The sequence below is a fragment of the Nomascus leucogenys genome, chromosome 3 (assembly GCF_006542625.1).
Source record: "Nomascus leucogenys isolate Asia chromosome 3, Asia_NLE_v1, whole genome shotgun sequence".
In the NCBI taxonomy this organism is placed as follows: domain Eukaryota; kingdom Metazoa; phylum Chordata; class Mammalia; order Primates; family Hylobatidae; genus Nomascus; species Nomascus leucogenys.
This window is the reverse complement of record NC_044383.1, coordinates 136,124,832-136,148,171: the sequence shown is the minus strand read 5'-3', so window position 1 is coordinate 136,148,171 and position 23,340 is coordinate 136,124,832. Positions and strand designations below refer to the sequence as shown.

Sequence of the window (23,340 nt, the reverse complement as noted above, 5' to 3'; positions counted from 1 at the left end):
TAACTTCCCATTACTTAAGAATGAGCTACTGGGCGCGGTGGCTCACGCCTATAATCCCAGCACTTTGGGAGGCCGAGGTGGGTGGATCATGAGGTCAGGAGATGGAGACCATCCTCGCTAACATGGTGAAACCCCCGTCTCTACTAAAAATACAAAAAAAAAAAATTAGCTGGGAGTGGTGGCAGGCACCTGTAGTCGCAGCTACTTGGGAGGCTGAGGCAGGAGAATGGCGTGAACCCGGGAGGCGGAGCTTGCAGTGAGCCGAGATCGCGCCACTGCACTCCAGACTGGGCAACAGAGTGAGACTCCATCTCAAAAAAAAAAAGAATGAGCTACACATAGTGATTTTCTTCCAAAGAATACAGTGTGGAATGGGAGGGAGTAGCTGTACAGTGAAGAAGCCTGACAGACACTATCTCAACCTGGTGTGTGACCAAATTTGCAATCAAGGTAGAAACTCCACCAAAATTATTCCATAATAAAAAAAAAATCTCATAAGCCTCTGCCCTCCATTGGGTCAAAGAACAACCTTTAATTTGAATACGTAGATTAACAAGGCAGAATTAGTTATAGCAAAAGCATAGTAGATGTTGCTAATAATACTTTCATAAATATTCTGAGCTTTGGGGGGATGGTTTTTCATGTTATTAATCCTCAAAATTTCTCTGAAAGGATTAGATCATTTAAAAGTGGAAATTACAGTTAGCCAAGGATGATGACTGAAATCACTCTTAATAAAGGTAGTCAGTGGGCAGCCTGCTCATCCTTCTAGACAGACCAAGCCAGCTCCGCCACCCCAAGAAGATGGGAGGGTCTATCTTAGAAGGCAATGTCTCTGCTATGGTTTGAGTGTCCCCATCAAAACGCACGTCGGAACCTTAATTCCCAGTGCAGCAATGTTGGGAAGTGGAAACTTTAAGAGGTGGAACTCAATGGGAAGAGCTTGGGTCACAGAGACTCCGCCCTCTGGGCCTAGGTGTCGTGGTGCAGTTCTCACTACAGTGAGTGAGTTCTTGCTCTTGTGAGACTGGATTCATTCTGGAGGTGACAGATTAGTTCCCTCCAGGGCAGGGTCTGTTTTGACCCTTCACCTGTGTCCACTTCCCCTTTGACCTTCCATCATGTTATGACATGGCATTAGATTCTCCCTAGAAGCCCAGAAGCCAAACGGATGCAGTGCCATGCTTCTGGGACGCCCCAGCCTCCAGAATCATGAGCCAAATAAGCCTCTTTCTTGATAAATCACTCAGTCTCAGGTATTCTGCTACAGCAACACCAAATGGACTAAGACATCCTCTCAATCAGGGCATAAAGGATATGAAAAGAACCTGTGAGTGTAACCAGTAGGCATCTCTGAAATGAGATAATGAGACAAACTGTTTCTCACCACCAGTAAGAAGCCATACTTAGGAGCTTTTCTGTTTGTTTTGATTTTGTAAAGTGGGGCTAGAGTTAGGAAGACATTCACAAGCATGGATTCCTGGAGCAGAAGGCTGAGGTCCACACCCACTCCACCCCTTCTGTGTAGACCACACTCTCTCACATCCTCGGAGTTGTGGTTGTAACAGCTGACATGAGAATTTCATTTTACTAAATATTTTATACATTTTCTGTATCTCATTCTTTGCCCTCCTTCAGAGTTTACGGTAAGGTGTCAGTAGTTAACTAAGTAAACTAATTCCTCATTTTCTTCTTCAGAGTGATGAGTTAACTCAACCTTGGGATCATTCACCATTGAATGCAGCCCATCACCTCTTTGAACCCCCAAAAGCGTTCTTAATCTAAGTCTAACATGGGATGTTCCCAAGGTTTAATGCATGACTCGCAGCTAAATGCTTTGGAGTCTCTGGCTAGTTCAGGTGACAACCTTTCCATTTACCCAAGTACAGACAAGTTTTCATTATCTAAACATCTCTCCATGTAAACTGCTTCTGGTATAAGATTAGTAAATGCTGAACCATCTGGCATGATGAAGAAATGGAATATCTTAACATAACAAAAGGCACTTGTCTAACAGAGATAGTACGTGTTGTTTTTTAGTTTTAATATTTCTAGGGTGCTTTCATTATAGCAAGCATAATCATGTTTTAGCACCAAATCCATTACTCATTTTCTTTTGACTTGTCAGAGAGCTGCCACACCCCAACACAAACATGAGAAAAACCAGTTGACTAATTTGAATCGTTATGTAGAGTATTAGCTCATAAGAACCAAACAGAAAAGCTACCTCTGCCAATCTGAAAACTCAACACCTCATCTACCTGGCTTGAAACAGATTTAATTCCATTAATATTAGCAGAAATGAATGAAATGGCTTGACCAATGTGTGCACTATTGACATACAAATATAAGAGAAAAATTCTAACAGATGATTGGCAGCAGCAGCTAAGGACTTGAGTAAAAACATCATTTAGCATAAGCAAACCAAGTTATTAATAGTTTTTTACATTGTATTTAGAAAAAGCATTACTTTACTTCTACCATATCAATGATAATATCTGCTGCTTTCAAATATGTAAGATAAAATATATACTCTGTATCCCTTGCCTTATTTAAAGTGAGTTTCTAACTTTTAACCTCAAAAGAGATCGAGCATGGAGTCAATTCCATCTAAATAGATAGACCAAGAGCACGAGGACTCCATGACCAACTGCTCATGCAAACCTGGCAAAGAAAGAAAGAAGTAGTTCACTCACTGGGGTGTCTACTTCAGAGATAATGGATTTGAATTTTTTTCTTTTTTTTTTTTTTTTTTTTTTTTTTTGAGACATTCTCACTCTGTCGCCCAGGCTGGAGTGCAATGGTGCGATCTCAGCTCACTACAATCTCTGCCTCCCAGGTTCAAGCGATTCTCTTGCCTCAGCCTCCCTAGTAGCTGGGATTACGGGCGCCCACCATCACGCCTGGCTAATTTTTGTATTTTAAGTAGAGACGGGGTTTTACCATGTTGTTCAGGCTGGTCTCAAACTCCTGACCTCAAGTGATCCCCCGCCTCAGCCTCCCAAAGTGCTGGGATTACAGGCATGAGCCACCGCGCCCAGCCAGGATTTGCATTTTTCTTAAGAGATGGCTGACTCCTGTAAATGGTTCACTTGAGAAATAACAGAATCCTGTAAACTGTTCAACTAAGATGAAGCATATTTGAAAATGTATCAAGTAAATCAAACAAAAAAGATTTGCTCAGTGTATTGGCCAAACATGCTAGAATACATGGAAGGTATCTGGGGGGAAATGGTGCAACTGATGTTCACAGTTTCCAGGAAGCAAGTCTTCCTCTTGTTACTGGCAGTTTAAACTTGAGCATGTTACTAAGACTCTTGGAGCCTCCCCGTTTTCTCATTTTAAAATGGAGTAGCTACTTATATCACAGAGTATTTATGTGGGTCAAACGGGATTATCTGATGGTGCTTTATGATTCTATCATCATACCAAATAAACAAATATTACAAAGAATAAGTTCGGCTTTTCACTTCCTGCCAGAACTGTCCATAAAAAATCTTAAGTTTTTCTTGTTATCCCATCCTGTTAGTCCTAAAACTAACTATAAGGCGACATTCCAGGAATAAACTCCCCAACAGAAAGTAATTTGCTAGTATAGATTTAGTCATGCTCTTTTTCAGGCTAATTTCTACATTTCACCTTGTTAAATTTTACTCCTGAAAGCTGCTGTGATTTTCCCTCTCAGATTCTCATTTCATATCTCAAAATGAACCTCCCTCAAGTTAAAATAAATACCACCATTAGTTAATTATGAGGTGCCAAGATAAAGGACAAATAATAAGAACAGAAAAGCACCCCCCAAAGCCAATATTATAGGTTATATGCCTAAAAATCTTAAGTCAAACATGCCAGTTCTTAAAGGTTAACCTAATTAAATGCAAAGAAAAAGCAGCTATGGTGGCTGTAAGTGTCTGTGCTGTCAGATTCCAAACTTAGCTTGAAAGCCAATAGTTAAGGAGAGGTTTCAGAGGAGGAAAAGATGAATTTAAAAAAAAGTTATTAATCTAATCCTTACGTTCTAGTCCCTACCCAAACCACTCACACAAGACATCATGCCCAGTGCAGGATGGATAAGCTCCCACTTCAGCTACAGGAAATTAGCTCTGCAAATTCGATGGCCCTTTGGTGAACTAGTCTAATCCTTGTCTCAGGTTTGCCTTGAAGGGGAAGACACTTCTATTTCTCCTGCTTTCAATATCACCCTTTCTTTGATACATCTCACTTTCACCAGTGCAGCCCTGGCTTTAGCATAGAACATCTAAAGGTTAGAGCTAGAAAGCCCCAGACCGCCCTCATTTTTTTCAAATGAAGAAAGAAAACCTGAAAACAAACTCTGTTGGTGAAAATGACTTGCCAAGCTCATCTAGCTGGTCAGCGGTGGCCCAACTAGGATGGAGCTCACAGGCAAGGGCCATTCCCACTACCTCACACTGGGAACAGCCTACAGGAATTAATCTCATAGGTGCCAGCAAGGTTCCCACAGCCACAAAGCATACATCCTGCCCTGGCTTATTCATTCCTGAAGGCCAGCTCTTAAGAGATTACTTTCTCTTACTTAAGATCTGACTTCCTATTAAAATGAAAGATAAATTGTTTTTAGTCATTTCCAATATAATGTCAGTGAATTTATCATATCCTTTCCTGAACACAGACTTTGAGTAAAGAAATGTGCAGCCACTATGTACTAAATAACTGTACTGAATATACTAACACAACTGTGAACAGGACAGAGTCCCTGCCCCAAAGAGCTTTCAATCATACGGTCTCCTCCATTCTTCTGCCATAATGGGAAGTGTTCATTCCTTTACTTTTTCTACTTTTTCCCTTACACAGTTTAAAAGGGTGAAGCTTCTTATAACCCCATTCCTGCCCTATGTTATCTGTTGAACAAATGAATGAATGAATGAGTGAATGAATATTCCAGCCCTCCACAGCTCCTTCCACAGTTTTCCCCATGGATTCTTTCAAAATGAAGAAGCTGTTTCTTAATCATTTTATTCCTCAACCATAAAGTGATGATTTAGAGACCCACCCACGCTCTTGTCTTCTCTTTTTTCTAAGCTTTTACTCAGTGGAACAGATTTCCAAAATGCCAGTGCTGACTAAGAAAAACCTAGTGAGAATGTATTGGCCCCAACTTTTAAGCAGAGGCAGGAATCCAGGCTTTCATTCTTGTTCTATGAAGACTTGTGTGAGCCTGTTGCTCCAAGTCTTATCCACAGATGGAAAAGCACTTGCTACTTCCTTGCACAAGCATTTCTACTCACATAGAAATAAGCAATTCCTGTGCAAACAAAATTCTTGGACATGCTGAAGGCTTAAATTTACAGAGAATGGCAGTAACTCATGATCCCTTTCTTTGAAGACTTTCATTACCCCATACATCTATGCCTTATGCCACAACTTCCTTTTAGTTCAGAGGTTCAAAGGACTCCACAGTTATAATTTATAACCAGGAAAAAGAACCATAACTTCAAGTTGACAGTGAAAGAGCAGGTTTTCAATACAGGCAGAGCCAAATTATACTCGTGTGTTTAATTTTGGGAACACATTTCTGAAATGCACATCATGAAACCAGAAGATGCAGCCACTGTCACTCACTGACAGTCAAATAAATAGCACAGACCGAGTGGCTCAACAACAAGCATTTCTGTCTCCCAGTTCTAGAGGCTGGAGGTCTGAGATCAGGGTGCCAGCATCCTCCTGCTGGTCTACAGGTGGCCGTCTTCCATCTTCTTGCTGTGCTTTCACGCTGCACCCTTGCATGGCAGTGAGAGTGAGCTCTGGCCCCTTCCTCCCCTTTTAAGGGCATTAATCACATCACAGAGCCTCCACCATCATGACCTCATCTAACACTAATGACCTCCCCAAAGTCCTCCCTCCAAATACCATCACTCTGGGGACTGGGGTTTCAACCTATGAATCTGGGGGGACACAAACATTCAGTCCATAGCAGGGACACCCAAGTGCAGCCAGGTGTGTGAGAGTCACCAGGGCTGCAAAGGTACAAGATTCTGCCTTCAGGAGGCTGCAGTGAGGGTGGGAGACAGGATTACAGAAAGAGGGGCCCTGGAAAGGCCCCAGAGCCAACCTGACAGCAGGAGATGGATCAGAGAAGCTCCCGGGAAGGCACTGCCAAGTGCCAGGCTAAGAACAGGTGCGAGCTAGACAGCCAGGGGGTGGGGGCAGGGGAGGGGGTGGAGGTGATTATGGCAGAGGGGTTCCTGATGAGCTGCCTTAGGGACTCAGCTGCCAGCTGAAGCAGCAGGGCTGGGGGTGGCCAGAGACAAGTCCAGAGACTGGGGCAAGGAAACCCCTGAGCCCTGGTCATGTGCTAAGGGGCTCCTGCTTTATCCTGAAGGCTGTGGGGAACAAGATCCTACCTGGATTTTAGAAAACACACCAGCTGCAGCACATGGAGGTGGCTCTGAAGAACCGTGGGGAGCTGGAGCAGGGACAGAGCGGGAGGCCCAACCCAGGAACCACAGACCCTGCCACCTGCCAGCCATGTGGCCTCTGATGGGGGCCTGCAGCTCAAGCTCTCTGTACTTCAGTTTCTTCGCCTACCTTGCAGAGTTACTGCGAGGATTAAATTAGCACCTATGAAGGACAAGGTTTGCAATCAGCACTTCTTAAACGGAGCTATTGGGAGCAATGGGAGCATCATAGCTAAGTGACTTTGGAATCAGTGTGAACCTGGACAAGGACAAGCAACGACTTCTCAGATCTCAGCTGCTTCCTCCAAAAAATGAAGAAATGAAGATAATACCATCTCCTTCATAAAGTTGTTGGGAGGACTGATGGTATGAGGTAAGATGCATAAATCTCCTGGCTGTCACCTGAGAGCTGGGTTAGTCCCAGAAGTAGTAGAAACAATAGCAGCAGTGGTGGAGGGTGCAGTAGCAGAAGGAGTGGTTGCCGTAATTTGAAAGAAACTGGACTACAGTGACCATTGCTATTATACAGGTGAGAAGTTACAAGGAGCTGGATTAAGGCAGCGACAGGGACCAGTGGGGACTGATATTCCAGAGCTGTAGGAGCATCTATAAGACTTTGTGACTCCTGGGTGTGATAGCAAGGAGGAGGCAAGAGATAAGCATGCCACGTAATCTTGGGCTGGGACAACTGTGGACAGCAGCACCTGCTGCCCGCTGAGGGAAGTGAGGAAGAGGAGCAGGTTTCCTAAGGAAGATGAGAAACTCATTTTCAGACCAGTTGAATATAAGGTTTCTCTGGGGTACTAAGTGGCACTGTCCATTTCAAAGTTGTCTGAATAGATCTGGCACTCAGAAAACAGATTAGGGGTAAAAATATGGAGTTGCACGTTGTCCGCATATAGACAGCAACTAAAGCCACAGGAAGGGTCCTATCATCCAAAAAGAGCACGCAGAGTAAAGGAAAAACAAACAAACAACAACAACAACAAAACACACACACACACACACACACACACACAGAAAAGAGAGCCAGGGCCTGAAGACAGAGAAATGTCATCGTTGAAGAGCAGGCAAGAGAGGAAAAATCCAGAAAGGGAAGGAGAAAGACAGGGCGGCACATGGTGGGGGAATACGGGGCGGAGGAGGGGAAGCTATTTGTGTGGTAATGGGGGATGGCAGTGGTTTAAACAGAAGTGAAAGACTTCAACTTGTGTATATGCTGAAATGAATGGGCCAGAGAGGTTGAAAACTCAGCCAAGAAAGGGGTGTCATAAATGAAGTGCCTAGAAGGTGGCTGGTCTAGCTTGCAGAGGAGGAGACTGGGAAGGCAGAGAGCAGAAGAGGTGCCTTGGAAAGACAGGCGAAGGCTTGAACTAGCCCAGTGCAGGAAACAAGAGCAAGAGCATGCACTACAAACTAAACCATGTGGCCAAAGCATGTGCCACATGGAAAATAAAATTCAGATTTGATTCTTCTCTCCATCTAGAAAGAGACTTCTTGACAGAGAGCTGTGGGCTAGGCAAGGGAGGCCAGAGGCTGCCAGGTTGTTTTAGGCTGGGAGGAAAAGGACAAACAGAAGACAGCAAAAGCACACATGTACCCACAGAGATGAGAACAGCAGGCAGAACTAGTGTAGCAGGGGCACGTTAGGAGCAAAGGAAAAGGCAGTGGACGGGACTCAGGGAAGATCACATTTGCAAAAGAATTCCGTCAACCTAAACTTCAAAGTCAATTGGCTACCATTACCACCTTTCAGTTCCTGTTTGGAGCAAGTAAGTCAAGGAAGAAAGGTGTATTTTCCAACAGCACTGACATAAAGCTGTAAGGTTGCAAGAATGTGATATGACTATAGTAACAAAAACACAGATTGACTTTTTCCCTAGCCATGTCTATGATAAAGGAATACCACCAACTAATTCAGATACAAAAACATCAATGGCTTTTAAACATTTGCTGAACATTGATCCTTTTTCATTCATTCAAGCAAATGCTTAAAGGTTGAAGAATTGTGTCCCACTATGAACTTTTAAATGATGAAAATTAATACAGTTCCTTGCCTTCAAGTTGTTATAGTCTAACTTCCCTGCACATATGTAAAAATCCACCAAAACATAGAGAATGAGGAAGGCTCTAGAAACAAGAGGAATAGTTTAGATAATATTTGCCCATGTTCAAGTTCAAACATAAACCAACACCCCGACCCTAAAGTAACCATATACTCTTCTCCAAATTATTGCACCAAATAGATGTGAATACCTTGTTTTCTTCACCCCTTTCCTCTGTCTCCACATCACAGAGAATAACCAACAGTTGGCGGCAGCTTTTGGCTCCAATAACAACACTGACGTGCTATGTCCTAAGTACTATGCTTGGTGTCTCACCCATCAGTCCTCCTGACAGCCCTGCAAAGTCACCAGGATGATTTCCTTCGACATATAGAGAAAGTAGCCGGGCGCGGTGGCTCACGCCTGTAATCCCAACACTTTGGCAGGCTGAGGCTGATGGATCAATTTAAGCCCAGGAGTTCCAGACCAGCCTGGCCTACATAGTGAAACCTTGTGTCTACAAAAAAAAAAAAAAAAAAAAATAGGTGGGAGGATCACTTGAGCCTGGGAGGTCAAGGACGCAATGAGCCGTGATAGCCCCACTGCACTCTCTAGCCTGGGCAACAGGAGTAAGACTGTCTGAAACATATATATACACACACACACACACATATAGAGAGAGAGAAAGTGAGGCTCAGAGGGGTGAAGGAAATTGCCTAATCACATATACCCACTGAATGACAGAGCCACATGTGAATTCAGGTTCATCTCACTTCAAAGCACACATTGTAACCACTGCTTCCACCCCACATTTCCCTAACCACTGTTCCAAAGGGAATGTGTTAAGCAGTTTTCTTTTCTTCCTTTGGCAATTTAGAATTCTTTTATCTACTGACTTTTCTTTTCTTTTTATTTGAGGCAGGCTGCTGCCCAGGCTGGAGTACACTGGTGTGATCTTGGCTCACTGCAGCCTTGACCTCCCCGGGCTCAGGTGATCCTCCCACCTCAGCCTCCTGAGGAGCTGGGACCACCGGCACATGCCACCATCTTTGGCTAATTTTTGTATTTTTTGTAGAGACGGAGTTTCATCATGTTCCTCAGGCTGGTCTCCAACTCCTGGCCTCAAGCGATCTGTCAGTGCTGGGATTACAGATGTGAGCCACCATGTGCCTGGCTTTATCTACTGACTTTTGCATGTGTAATTTATTCCTTAGTAGTTTACAGGTTGAGTTTATGGAGTTTTTTGGGTTTTGTTGTTGTTTAAAAGCCCATCCTCAAATACCTGAACAAACGGGGATTTACCAAACAATCCACATGAGGAGTTCTAAGCAGCAGTTTCTACCTTCCAGCTTGGGCACTAATAAACTAGCAAAGCCGGCTGATGTGATACTGTACCTGGAAGAGTCTATGGAAATCCAGGACCTGCACGTAAAAGGAGAGGCCTCATCCAGGTACAAGAACTAACCTGCTAACAGTGGTGTCCCCCACATGCACTCATAGTCCATTTACAAGGTACAACAGCAGCATCTGGGAACAGGCAAACCATGGGGTTCACATAGGTGCCAGGCTCTGTCCTGTCTCAGGAGGCAGGACAGGGCATTCATTAAGGTGTGCCTGACTCCCTGGCCACAGCCTTGTTCTGTCACATCCCAGCTGAAAGTCCTGGGGCAACTTCTTAACTTCTCTGTGCCTGATTCCACCTCCACAAAATGGGGGTCTCAGAGTTGTTGCCAAGATTACATGAACCTTGCCTAGTACATGCTAAGTACTCAGCCAGTGTCTGCTAACTCTATTACACATGTTTAGGCTTCTCCCTTTTAGAAGCAGTATTTTTAAAATTGCAGGTCACAACTCATAAATGCATTATGAAACAAATTTAGAAAAATCATCATTTTTCAGAAAGTGAGGAATAAAACATTGTATTTAAACACTAATGACGTTAAGTTTCAGATTATTTTAAAATATTTTTCCTTAGCATACAGTAAGATTGAGTGGTGCCCTATGACTCTGTTTCTCTGTATCCATGTGTCAGGCAGCAATCTATATATCCAGATGTATCAGGCAGCAATTAACAGGGTATTTCTTTCTGTGTCACCACCATCTCTCAGAAGACAGTTTTTATAAAATGGGGGTAACGGGGAGTCAGGGAAGACTGAAAGGTATAATAAGTCAGGAACCATTTTATAAAAAGCAGACACTGGAAGCAAAGGGAAAGACCTACTAAGGTGACAGTCAGAACAACACAGCAAGTACCTGAGGTACACAAGTCTGTTTATGGCTAGGATGCTACGGGCATTGCAATCATCTGAGCTTAGTAACATGTTTTTATTTCCAAAGCAAATTGAATTGCAAAACTGGAAGTACAGATGTTATCTTGATGCTGGGCAAACTTGGAAATATTCATATGACTTATCCAGTAAGTCATCTTGCAGTACTTGTTAAAGTAGATACTATGCCAGATTTCAAATGCTCTTAAAAACCACCCGGGTTGGCTGGGCGCGGTGGTTCATGCCTGTAATCGCAGCACTTTGGGAAGGTGAGGCAGTCGGATCATGAGATCAGGAGTTCGAGACCAGCCTGGCCAACATAGTGAAACCCTGTCTCGACTAAAAATACAAAAATTAGCCGGGCATGGTGGCATGTGTCTGTAGCCCCAACTACTCGGGAGGCAGAAGCAGGAGAATCGTTTGAACCCAGGAGGCGGAGATTGCAGTGAGCTGAGATTGCGCCACTGCACTCCAGCCTAGGCAACAGAGAGAGACTTCATCTCAAAAAAACAAAAACAAAACAAAAAAAAAAACCCACCAGGGTTTGGAAGAGATAAAAAAAAAAGTCTTTAAACAGAAATCCTTAAATGTGGATGTAGATGTAGATTTAGTCTAACGGTCACATTATAATCAAATTCCTAGCTGAAAATTTACCTGTATAAGACTTCCCAAGAGAAGATGAGATGGAAAAGAACTATAAGCACATAACAAATCATTTTGGAATCCAATAAAAGCACTTTTCTATGTATTCAAAAGGCTGTTTGACACGATATTTTACAATGCTGCCCTTAGATTGGGTAAGAGGGGACCACATCTCTGGGCCCCACTCCTGCCATAACCTGTCTTCCTGAAGACTTCCTACGACAAAGTGGACCCATCTATCCAGAACCAGTGTCCCTCCATCTGGTTTTAGTCTGTGATCCAGGTCCCCAGAATTCCCTTCTCAAATCCCAAGTAGCTTCTAGGGCATGAACAAGCTCCTCCCAGATGTGTTCTGCCCAAGGGGGACATCACCACTGGTGTGTGCAGAGGCATCATGGTCAAGGAGTGGCAGGTGCATACCAAGACTGGGCGTGCGAGTGGACACAGTGTCCTTCACCAGGTGGGACTGTACCAAGGATGGGAAGCAAAAGGGAAGAAACCCAGGCCAGGGCAGAGTCTCCTAAATGCATTTCAGCTCATGACTCTGGGAAGTTACATTTTGAATTCAAAATGCAAACCTAGCCTTCCAGGTCATTATGAAGACGTAGCTGTCAAGATCAGTGGACAGAAGAAATTTTATACAAATGTTGTTAGTTTAATTCATAAGTTTTAAACATTTAGACAGATGCCTTGTAGACCTACATTTGTTCTCTTGCACAGTACAGACAGGTCTGGTGGTTATACAGTGGACTCAGATTCCAGACTGGGTTCATCCTCAACGCCAACCCACCCACCAACTACATGAGCTTGAAGAAGCCTTTTAATCCTCTCTGAGTCTTCCTTGTTTACATTTAAACAATGATAAAAAGAACATCTTCTTTATAGGGTTGTTATGAAGACTAAATGAATTAGCCCAAAGTACCTAGAAAAGCACCTAGTCACCTAGTAGGTAGGTAATAAATTCCCCTATGACATTATTCTCATACAAAACTGATTAGTCACTGCACACTTCTAGAAAAAACCACAGACAGAAAGTGGTTCTGTGTATTTCTTCTTTCCTCTTCCTCTTTCTAAATACATTGCTTTATGCCACTCCAAGAGATCCTTTTCTATTCTGAAAAGGTCAAGTCATCTGACTCCTGACCTGTCTGGGTCAAGTTCTTCTGAAATTAAAGATGTGTTCATATTCTACCCCAACTCAGCAGATAACTCAAGCCTTTGGCAGGTTTGAGGTTTGAAGCCTAGGAAATTGGCTGTGTCACTTTCATGGGCTAAACATTTGAAAGAAATACCACTTTTAGGTATAAAAAGGATATTTCCTAATCTTCATATGCATGAGGTTCGGAGCTGTAAGCCAGGGTACGTCCTTCTAGATTCACAAACCAGAGGCTGAAATACTTGAAGCTATCAACAAAGAAAGGTTACTCAACAAGAGAACCCAACGCTAAAAATGGAGCACTATCAGCAGAGAAATAGATGCAAAGAGACAAGCCTTTATTTGGCTACTTATTTGCCCATGTTTCTTTATTATTAAATGGAGGTACACCACTAGCACAGTGATTACCAATTGCCAACAACCTTCTAATTATTTATATTCCTTCAGCCTACAATGACTGAACAAACAACTTGAAGAAAAATACTTGCCACATGTTAATAACATGGAGGTAGCATATAGAGCATCTTGTATTATTTCACCACAAAAACCTCCCTTTCAAATGTCTAGCTGTTTGCTATGGGTTGAAGATTTAAAACCCAAGAAGAAAAGTACAATACAAGGGAAAGATTCAAGCTCATGTTTACCCTTTAAAATATATACCTAACCTACATGTTTCACACAGGAAACAATCAAACCTCCATTTTTTCTAATTATTCTGAAGAATTTTTTAAATATATTGTTTATCAGCCTACTCAGTGGGTAGACCTCTTTCTAGTTTCCCAATCTACGCCTAATTAGTCTCCCACAAAAAGAACCATGCTGGGGCATTGTTAATTTCAACAATACTTTTTCTATTAATTCAAATCTTCTCCAAATCCCAAATGGAGAAATAAAAACAGTATGAAATAAATGAAAATTAACTGGATTCTACAGAGGCAGGACTGAGCACATCCATTCATCCAACAGTAATCCCATCTACATCAAATAATGTTGTTTCTTTACAGAGTTTTGCCAACTTCCTATAAAAATCTCATGAACACTTCTTATGTTTGCCAGTTTTTATTTATGCAATTAAATTGGCTTTTTGTAAGAGCTGGGCTGGAGAAACAACACATTTTTACAACCCCATTAGTCATACACTCAAGCTTCATTACATTATAATCATTCATCAGTAGTCCGTAATGAGTATGCTGTTTCCTTGTGCAATGAGAGTGTTTAAGAAAATGTGTCTTCACAACAGGCCATGAAATGTGTCAAATACAGAATACCCAACATTAGTGGTAAAGCCTGTGAGTTCATCTGGTTGTCATCTCTGTTGAAGAGCACAACAGTTGAATGAACACAAACCTAGCTTTAGCTTAGAAGCCACATTCTTAATTATTAACCCCTTCATGCTTCCACCCTTTCCAAACTCCACTCCCTTAAGAGGAGGTGACTTCGTTTAGAATTAATTACTGTTATTCAAGATGCTCATGAGAGATCATTTTGGCTTCAGTCGTTTTGCTGCAGTTTATTCTACATATTTCTCCCCACATCAAATGTATACACGTCCCTGAGACTTGTGTATGACCTTAGTCCCTGGACTGTGGGAAGTCACGATGTCGTGGAGAAGAGGGGAGCTGGGAGCCTGAAGCTGGCAGATTCCGGGATCCCGCAGGCCCCCCGCAGGGCTCCCGCCCTTCCACCGAGGCACCCGTCGAGGTTGCCCCAGATGCTCATCCTGCGCCCATCAATGGGAGTAACTGAGCTTAGAGAGGAAAAAACTATGGCTTCAACAAAGCACAACGTGTGCAGCTCTGATAATGCAGGGACGAATTATGGAGACACCGTCGGGGCTGGCTGGAAAGGGGAAAGCGTTCCATCTCAGGATTTTCACGAGGAATTTCAGGAACCAAGGGGGCCTCTGAGATCCCCAGAACCTCTCCTTTCCACGAGGCAGCAGCTTCCTTCCTTCCCTGCTCGTTCTCCACAAAAATCAGGGCTGCCGGGATCCCAGCAGTGAGCGCTGCTCTCTTTGGCTGCTGTATCCCCAACCGCTGCTGAGGCGCAGCTGGAGTGAGCCCCTCCGAGGCCCGCTTTGCGCAGCTGCAGCTGGAGCCCAGAGGCGCCCGGAGCTCGGAGAAAAGCACTGTGCTCCGCAGGACCCAACCCTCCCCCCACGGCCACCAAGGGGGCCCGCAGCTCCCCGGGCACCGGCAGCCGAACCCAGACAGGGGCGTCCCAACAGCTGAGCCCGACGCCAGAGGGCACCACGGGGGAGAGAAGGCGCCGCGCCTCGCTCCTGGCACTTGGTCCCCGGGAGTCAGGGACGTGCGCGCCCCAGAGCTGGAGCCCGGGAGAATTCCTGCGCGGGCACAGAGGAGCTAGACAGATCCCCGACCCTCCCAGCCCCGCGCCCAGGTACCTCGCAGCCGTAGAGCTGACCCAGCTGCTCCACGATCCACTCTTCCAGCACCAGCCGCTTCCGAAGCTCCTTACGATCGTATTTCACTGTCACTTTTCCCTGCTGGTGTCGCCGCTGCTGTTGCTGCTGAACCTGCCCTGCAGCGGCCGCCGTGGCCACGGGCGCGGAGTCCTCCCGGGAGGAGCCTGAGCCGCTGCTGGAGCCCGGGCTGCCACCGGCGCCACCCCGGGGGCTTTGGAAGAAAACCCGCGCGCCGCCGCCGCTGGCCCCGCCGGCCGCCTCGCTGCTGCCCGCCGCCACCGACATGTCCCCGCGCTCCCGAGCCTCAGTGCGGCCCGGAGGAGGGGCGGGCGGAGCGCGCCCGGCGCCGCTACCACCTCCGGCCCGGCAGCCGCATGCGAAGGGCTCCCCGGCACCTGCTCTGCGCCGCGCGCGCCCAGCCGCCCTGCTGCTCTGGGAGGGCGGGAGGAGCCGCGGCGGGAGGGAGGAGGGCGGGGAGGACGGCGGGGCGGGGACCGCAGCCTTAAAGACGCCGCCGAGGACCCTCTCGGTCCAGCCCCCGGAGGCGGGATCTGGCGCCTGCGGCGGAGAGGGCCCGGGGCGTGGGAGTCTCCGCGGGGCGGGAAATGTGTGCGCCTAGACACGGGAGGTCGCGGATGTGTAGACTCCGGGGGTACCAGCGTGGGTGGGGTGCCAGGGGATGCTCCTGCGCGGGTGTCCGTGGCCTCTAGTCTCGGAGACAGGGACTCGCGATTCTCCCGCAGTCCCGGAGCGCAGGAAACGCGCCGCCTCTCGGGGCCTCCCCCTGGCGCAGCCCCGGGCAGGACCCGCAGCGAAGGGGACACAGGAAAGGTCCGCGCCGCAGGCTCCCCGCGGAGGTTTTCCTAGCCCCACAGTCTTCTCGGATGGCTGGGTAGTGTCCCCTCCCCTCCCAGCCCCGCCCCGCGGCTCCAAACACACATTCCTATTCATGCCACGATGGATGCCACTTCCTCTCTGGATTGTGAGAAACATCGAAGAGGCGATGTTTGTGCAATAAGGCAGTCACGGCGCTTGAGAAATTATTTCCAGACCAGTGTTTTCTTTCCTTACTAAGCATCTGCTTAATCATAGGCAGAGCATTCGGATATCTTCATATCCAAAGGGCAGAAAGTGTGACGGCGCTCAGGCAAGGCGGCTGGGGGCATCCAGACAGTAAACATTTCTCTAAAAGGGTCGGCGACAGGGTCCTGGTTTCACATTTCTAGTGTTGCGTCCCCTGCACTGCCAGCTTTCTCTCAATCCCAGTCCAAACAGCCCCTTCCACCCAGGAGGGCAACAGCACTGCCTAGTAGTTACACATGAAGGAGCTTCTCAAAAGGGTTAGGATAATAAGGTGGGGAGGGAAGTTGTAAACAGAAAACTGCATGTGTAAAATTAGGGAGACACTAACATGTTCTTCTTGGACATAACAATACATTCCTGTTTAGGAACTGAGAAACCACAGAGACGTCCGAATGAATACAAGTAAGCGGCTCTTAGTAACGGTTTTGTTTTGTTTTGTTTTGCTTTTTGAGACGGAGTCTCTCTGTTGCCCAGGCTGGGGTGCAGTGGCGAGATCTCGGTCACTGCAACCTCCGACTTCGGGGTTCAAGTGATTCTCCTGCCTCACCCTCCTGAATAGCTGGGATTACAGGCTTTCGCCACCACACCAAGCTAATCTTTGTATTTTTAGTAGAGACAGGGTTTCACCATGTTGGTCACGCGGGTCTCTCCTGACCTCGTGATCCGCCCGCCTGGGCCTCCCAAAGTGCTGGGATTACAGGTGTGAGCCACTGCGCCTGGCCATGAACTTTTTTTGTTTGTTGTTGTTGTTGTTGTTGTTTTTAAATAAAAGAGCCCTAAAGGTTACTGGCAGCTACTCAAAGAAGTTTCTCAGAGATAAAATAGATACCAAGTCAATTTCCCCGGAACACTTTCCTATGATGGAGAAGATCCTGTATGGGGTTCTAGAATGACACTTATAAAGACAGAAAATAAAAGGAAGTAACCAGCAGGTTTCTCCTGGCGCTTCAGGCTCTGCGATCCACCAGTGCCCAGCTCTGCTCTACCCAGGCTTAGGATCGATCGCCTTTGTTCCCTCAGTCTGGGGTTTTCCAGTGAGAGCCTGAATAGGGATTTCCCAAAGTGTTCCACGCCTGCGGCTCTTCACAGGGACATGTCAAGCCTCACAATGTGAAGGGGAAGATTCTGTGGGGGTTGAAATAGGGTGGCTGGTGTGGGGCCCTGGACTCCTGCCATAATTACACGCGGGTCAAAGTTGAACGATCTCTGCCCGCTAGAAGAGGCCAGCTGTCCTTTAGAAGACAGGTTTTGCACCGAGCCTATCAGGGACAAGGGAAACGAATTACCTTGATTGCCCCTAGAGACCGATGACCAGTCTCTGCACCACCTCTGCCCCTCTGCCTTTAGGGTGCGTCACTGTAAACCCCGAACAGACAGCCAAGAGGGTGACCACCTCAACAAAATGGAACTCTGTCTGCAAGGAGGAAAGGAAGGGAGGGTGGGAACCAGCCCCAGCGTCTCCCACACAGAATCAGCTTGTATGGCTCCAGACATCTGGCCAAGTCCTCGCTAGCACCAGCTTTGACCAACTGCACTAATCAGGAGAATGCAAATCAAAACGAAAACAGCTTAAATGTTATTAACAAAGGAGAAACTACATAAAATCTCTACCTCATTCTGGCCCTGGGACTTGACGATACCTATTGTTTTAAAAATTGTGCCTGCCATCCTGCAGTTTGGCAAAATCTGGGGAATTCCAACTCCTTACTTTAAGTCTTTGGACAATGAAATCAGTCATTCAAGGGTAACGTCAAATAATTTATAAAAATTCACTAAGTTCTTTCTGAGAAATTCTGATGTCAATTTTTTTCTCACTGCATAAGATGCTTTTTCCTTTATGCTTAAAACTCAGTTTTCCCTTACAACTCCAAAAATGATAGATACTACAAGACATGGGTTTTAAGCATCTTAACTCACAGAATATCCAGGAAATAGTCTCTTTCCACAGGTACGCTGGCCTTCAGATGTTCAAGTGGGTCACCCTGACTGGCAAATAGAGTTGAACCAGGGTTCCTCTTTCTTTAAATTCATTTGCTCCACCCAGTACGTAATTTATATTCAAAGTGAACTTCATATCATCTCCTCTACCCCCAGACACACACACTTCATTCCAGGTTTGAATAATTAAAACTTAATGGCCTCATTTTGACAGACAGAAATACTGCTTTTGCGGATTTCAAATATTGAAGCCAAAATATTTAGGAATAAAGGAATTTTTTCCTAGTCCAGAGACCCTTTACATAGCTGACTAAATTCGGCAAAACCAGTGATATTTCTCATCTACAAGACCAATACATACATTTGTTCAAGGAAAACACTTTTATTTCGAGCCTATTTAGTCAAGTGTTTTTAGGTGCTGGTTAATCTAAGACAATGAATAGTTTTCAGTGAATTGAATGGTCTGGAATCAACTTTTACCTGAAGGCAATTACTCCCTGCTATGAGAGGGCAACCTAAGGATGTTTCATTTGTCAGTATCTTCGTAGTTTTATGTTTTCTTAACTTGGGTATGTTTTACTTGCTTCCTGAATTGGACAAAGATTTTGTTTGTTTAGGAATTATATAGGTCCTTTATCTCTCAATATGATCTTTATGCCCAAAGGTTGTTAGACAGGATGAATGACTTAATCAGGAGTCCTGGAACTTTTGTCACCCCCCAGGAAAATAATTAAATACACATGTTTATATTCAGATGCAAATTTCCTTAAATGTCACAATAATTATGCAACACCTGGTAATCTACTTTGACAATGTTATAATTACATCGTGGAGGCCCACAAACCTGAACGTAATCTTCTTATCTTGAGGAATAAATGTCAAATGATAAGGTGCCTATATCCGAATTCTCTCCAAGATTTGATAAAGCAAAAAGATAAATCAAGAATAATTTTCAGTCTGGTTTTCATTATAAATGTTGAAGAAACTTAATCTGTCCTTTGGGATTCCATTGGTTACCCACAGCATTTTCCATTCTCATTCCAATATTTCATTGTTCTTTACAGAGCGATAACAGCACAGCTGTTGACAGTATATCAATGAAGTTTTTCTTTTGGCTACTGTTTCACCCTGTATTTTTTCTCCTTCTAATTCTGGACCTTTGATTGTATCAGGCTGGGATCAATTTAGGATTGTAATTCCAAAATAATTTGGCCATTGCTTGCATTAAAAAAAAAAAAGCAACCACAATCATTGTTGCAAGTCTAAAATTTTGTCTCAGAAACTAACAGAAGTTCTCACCTCACTGTTCAGACATGATGAAAAATGGGTGAAAAAAAACCATAGCTTTATCCATCCCTTTTAACAAAGATTACATATCTCTGCCCATTTCAGTAAGCCTAACATGTGGGTTATATTGTCTCCTTCTGAAAAACTAAGTTCAAATTTGTTTCTAGAGGAGCAAATTATCCTCCCTTCTAGCCAATGGCCTCTTGTGCTCTTTGCTTTTACCACCAAACATTCTGGAGGAAGTGTCCCTTCCCCCATGTCTCTAGGTCTTCCCATCTCATTGTGGAGCCCCTTGCCCTCACTGAGGTCACCAGCCAGCTCTGTGTTGCTCAAGCGCAGGTGCGCATTTCAGCGCTTATGTAACTGGACCTTCTGCCACATTTAACAATCTTGAACCTTTCCTCACTATTCAAACTGTCTCCTATCTTGGCTTCAGGTACCAACACCCTCCTGATTTTCCTCCTACCTCTTTATCTATTGCATCACAGTGAGTGTTTTTTGTGAGCTCTTTTTCCTACACTCCTGCCCTCAAGGTAGGTGGTTCCCAAGTTCTGCCCTGGGCTCTTTCCTTGCTCATTCACAGCCTCCCCAGGTGCTTTTGCTAGAGCTCCAACTTCCTGCAGCTTTGACTCCCACCTACCTGCCACAGACCCCTCAAATCATTACCTCAAGCAGATCTACGGCCAGAGCTTTAGATCTGCGGCATACCACATACCGTGCCAATGCACTCTACAAACATCTTTATATTTAAAGTATATCAGTACATAGCTATAGCAATTCATGAGAAAACAAAACATTACAGTCTATATATATATACATATATTTTGGTCATGGGTGGCTAGCACAGTAAATAGTACTCAAGCCCAGTGTTTTTCAAACATTTTTTTTAACTACAAACCACAATAAATACATTTTATGTCATGACCCAAATATATATCCACACGCATACACTTACCCATTGTATTAGTCTGTTCTCACACTGCTGTAAAGATACTACCTGAGACTGGGTAATTTGTAAAGAAAATGGGTTTTACTGACTCACAGTTCCGCGAAACTGGGGAGGCCTCAGGAAACTTACAATCGTGGCAGAAGAGGAAGCAGGCACCTTCTTCACAAGGCAGCAGGAGAGAGAATGAGAGAAGGAGGAACTTGCAAAACACTTATAAAACCATCAGATCTTGTGAGAACTCAATCACTATCACAAGAACAGCATGGGGTAAACCACCTCCACAAACCAATCACCTCCCACCAGGTTCCTCCCTCAACACCCAAGGATTACAATTCAAGATGAGATTTGGGTGGGGACACAAAGCCAAACCATATCACCCATATTTCATGTGATACACTCTGACACTTCCTACTCAATCTACTCTGTGTCTTTATGTTTAAAGAATGCTGGTCCCAGCATACTAAAGTTAGTCCTAACTCACTAAAGGATTGCAACTCATTCTTGCAAAAAGCCCACTGTTCAAACCACCGCTGGCAGCCATCAGTGCACCTGTGAACACGAATCCTGGTTCTCCTTCATCTTAATGGCACACTCCAGGGTGGTTATTGATACCCTTGACATTCTGGGTTTTTTTCTTTTTAATTTTTTTTTTTTTTTTTTTGAGACAGGGTCTTGCTTTGTCACCTAGTCTGGAGTACAGTGGCTTGATCATATCCCACTGTAGCCTCTAACTCCCACGCTAAAGCGATCCTCCACCTCCCAGCCTCCCAAAGTGCTGGAAGGTGCAGACCACAATGCCTGCCTAAATTTTTTGTTTTGTAGTTTTTGCTTTTTGCTTTTAGTAGAGATAGGGTCTCCCTATATTGCCCAGGCTGGTCTGGAACTCCTGGACTCAAGCAATTCTCCTACCTCGGCCTCCCAAGTGCTGGAATTACAGGTGTGAGCCACCATGCCCAGCACCCCAGGCATTCTCATTGTACCATTATTAAGTTATTCAGAGTTCTCGTGAAGAACTTTGACCCTAAATGGCTGACCAAGGGCATGCATGTGACCTTCTGGAGGTGCCACAGAAGAACCAAAGAGAAAGCATATTTTTGACATTAAGAGGCACCTCGGCTGGGCCTCCAGCCTCTCTTAGGAATGCCCAGAGGGTGAAGATGAGAAGACAGCAACTGGGAGAGCCTCCAGCTTGAGAACAAGTGTATTGTGGTCACCAGCACAAACCCAGATCTCAGCTGCCTGGATCAAATTCACTCTCTGCCACTGAAGTACAGGGTGACCTTGGCAAGCTACTGAATCTCTCTGTACCTCCACTTCTCCATCTGCAGCATGATCAGTGGTGCTTGTGTGTGAGTGTGTGTGGGAGGGCTGAGTGAGTTATTGGGAAGAAAGCACCTAGGACGATGCCTGCTGTTATCTGCTGAGGGACCACAAACACAGAAGGGAGGACTGGCTCACCATGGTTCCAGCAATTTCCCAAAGGAATTATGGCCAAGAGCACACCCTGACTTCAGGGATGGGAAGAGAACAGTGGAAACCATCTCCATGGAGGTCCTGCTCCAACTCTCTATGCAGCAAATTCAATTATTGCTCCCATTAACAATCCCCGATAAATGGGAGGTAAACACCTATGTCCAACTGCTTACTCAGGGGGCACCAACACCTGAATGACTGCAATCACCTCAAATTTAAAGTTACTCAAATGGAAATTGCCATTGCTATGATCTGAATGTATCTACCAAAATTCATCTGTAGAAACCTAATCGCCAATGTGATCGTATTAAGAGATTGTGCAGAGAGAAGGTCTGTGGAGGGGACATTTGAGCAGAGACCAGATCCCACACAGGTTTGGTGGGTGATATGATAGAGCCAGGGATGGTGGCCAATAAGAAGCATGAGGGGGACACCTCCCTAAAGCTAGGGACGTCAGGGAGAGCTTTGTCAGGGAGGTGAGGAGCACGTTCAGCCTGGGCAGATGGATGTCTTAGTCCCTTTGTGCTGCTATAAGAAAATAGCCTTTAGGAGGTGACTAAGCCATGAGGACAGAGTCCTCATAAGTGGATTGGTGCCCTTATTAAAGAGGTGCAAGGGAGCTGCCTCTCCCCTTTTGCCCCTTCATCTTTTCTGCCTCATGAGGACACAGCGAGAAGGCCCTCACAAGACACAAAATGCCAGCACCTTGACGTTGGACTTCCCAGCCTCCAGAACCATAAGGAAATAAATGTCTGTTCTTTATAAATCACCCAGTTTGTGGTATTTTCTTATAGCAGCACAAAGGGACTAAGACACCCATCTGCCCAGGCTGAACGTGCTCCTCACCTCCCTGACAAAGCTCTCCCTGACGTCCCTAGTTTCAGGGAGGTGTCCCCCTCATGCTTCTTATTGGCCACCACCCCTGGCTCTATCATATCACCCACCAAACCTGTGTGGGATCTGGTCTCTGCTCAAATGTCCCCTCCACAGACCTTCTCTCTGCACCCTCTATGTTCCTGCCCTGTTTATTTCTCTTTCTTGCTCTTATGACAGCTTGGAAACTATATATGCATTTGTTCATTGTCTTACTCTCCCCACAGAAGGCAAATTTCATGAGGACAGGATGTCAGTGTTCACCTCAGTATCTCCACTTCCTAAAACAGTGTGAGACAAAAAGTAGTACCTAGCATCTCATCATGGACAGAAGGAGGCTGTCATCTGTCCCTCCCATTAGATTGCAAACTCCTGAAGACCAGAATGCAGCTAATTGGGTTATATTTTTAGGAAGAAGAATGATGTTTAGCACATAGCAGGTGCCCCCAAATTAGTGAATGAGTGAGACCATCTTCACTTCTAGCTGCACACATTTCTTCTCTTGAGTCTACAATACAAATATACAAAAATATAGATTTCTTTCCTGTCTCCCCAGTACAGGTCCAAACGGGGGGTGGTGGTGATCTTAAATCATAGGAAGTCGCACTTTTGCTGTCTACCAAGAGGCTCCTGTGGGTTTTACTATGCTTCCATAGTAAACAAAAGGACAATAGTCGCCAATGCCTCCAGGGCCTTACTCATGAGCAGAATCTCAGCCAGATGCAGTGGCTCACACCTGTAATCCTAGCACTTTGGGAGGCCAGT

The 23,340-nt window shown here is 45.2% G+C and overlaps 1 protein-coding gene across 1 annotated transcript in view; it reads right to left on the bottom strand.

Moving 5' to 3' along the window:
• Positions 1–15,900, bottom strand: part of PPP1R14C (protein phosphatase 1 regulatory inhibitor subunit 14C) — a 110,220-nt gene extending 94,320 nt beyond the window's left edge. The window contains exon 1 of the mRNA XM_030809832.1: positions 14,952–15,900. Within this exon, the coding sequence (XP_030665692.1) occupies positions 14,952–15,257 (306 nt within the window). The 5' untranslated portion in view covers positions 15,258–15,900. The remainder of the gene's footprint in view (positions 1–14,951) is intronic.
• Between the last annotated feature and the right edge of the window lie 7,440 nt (positions 15,901–23,340).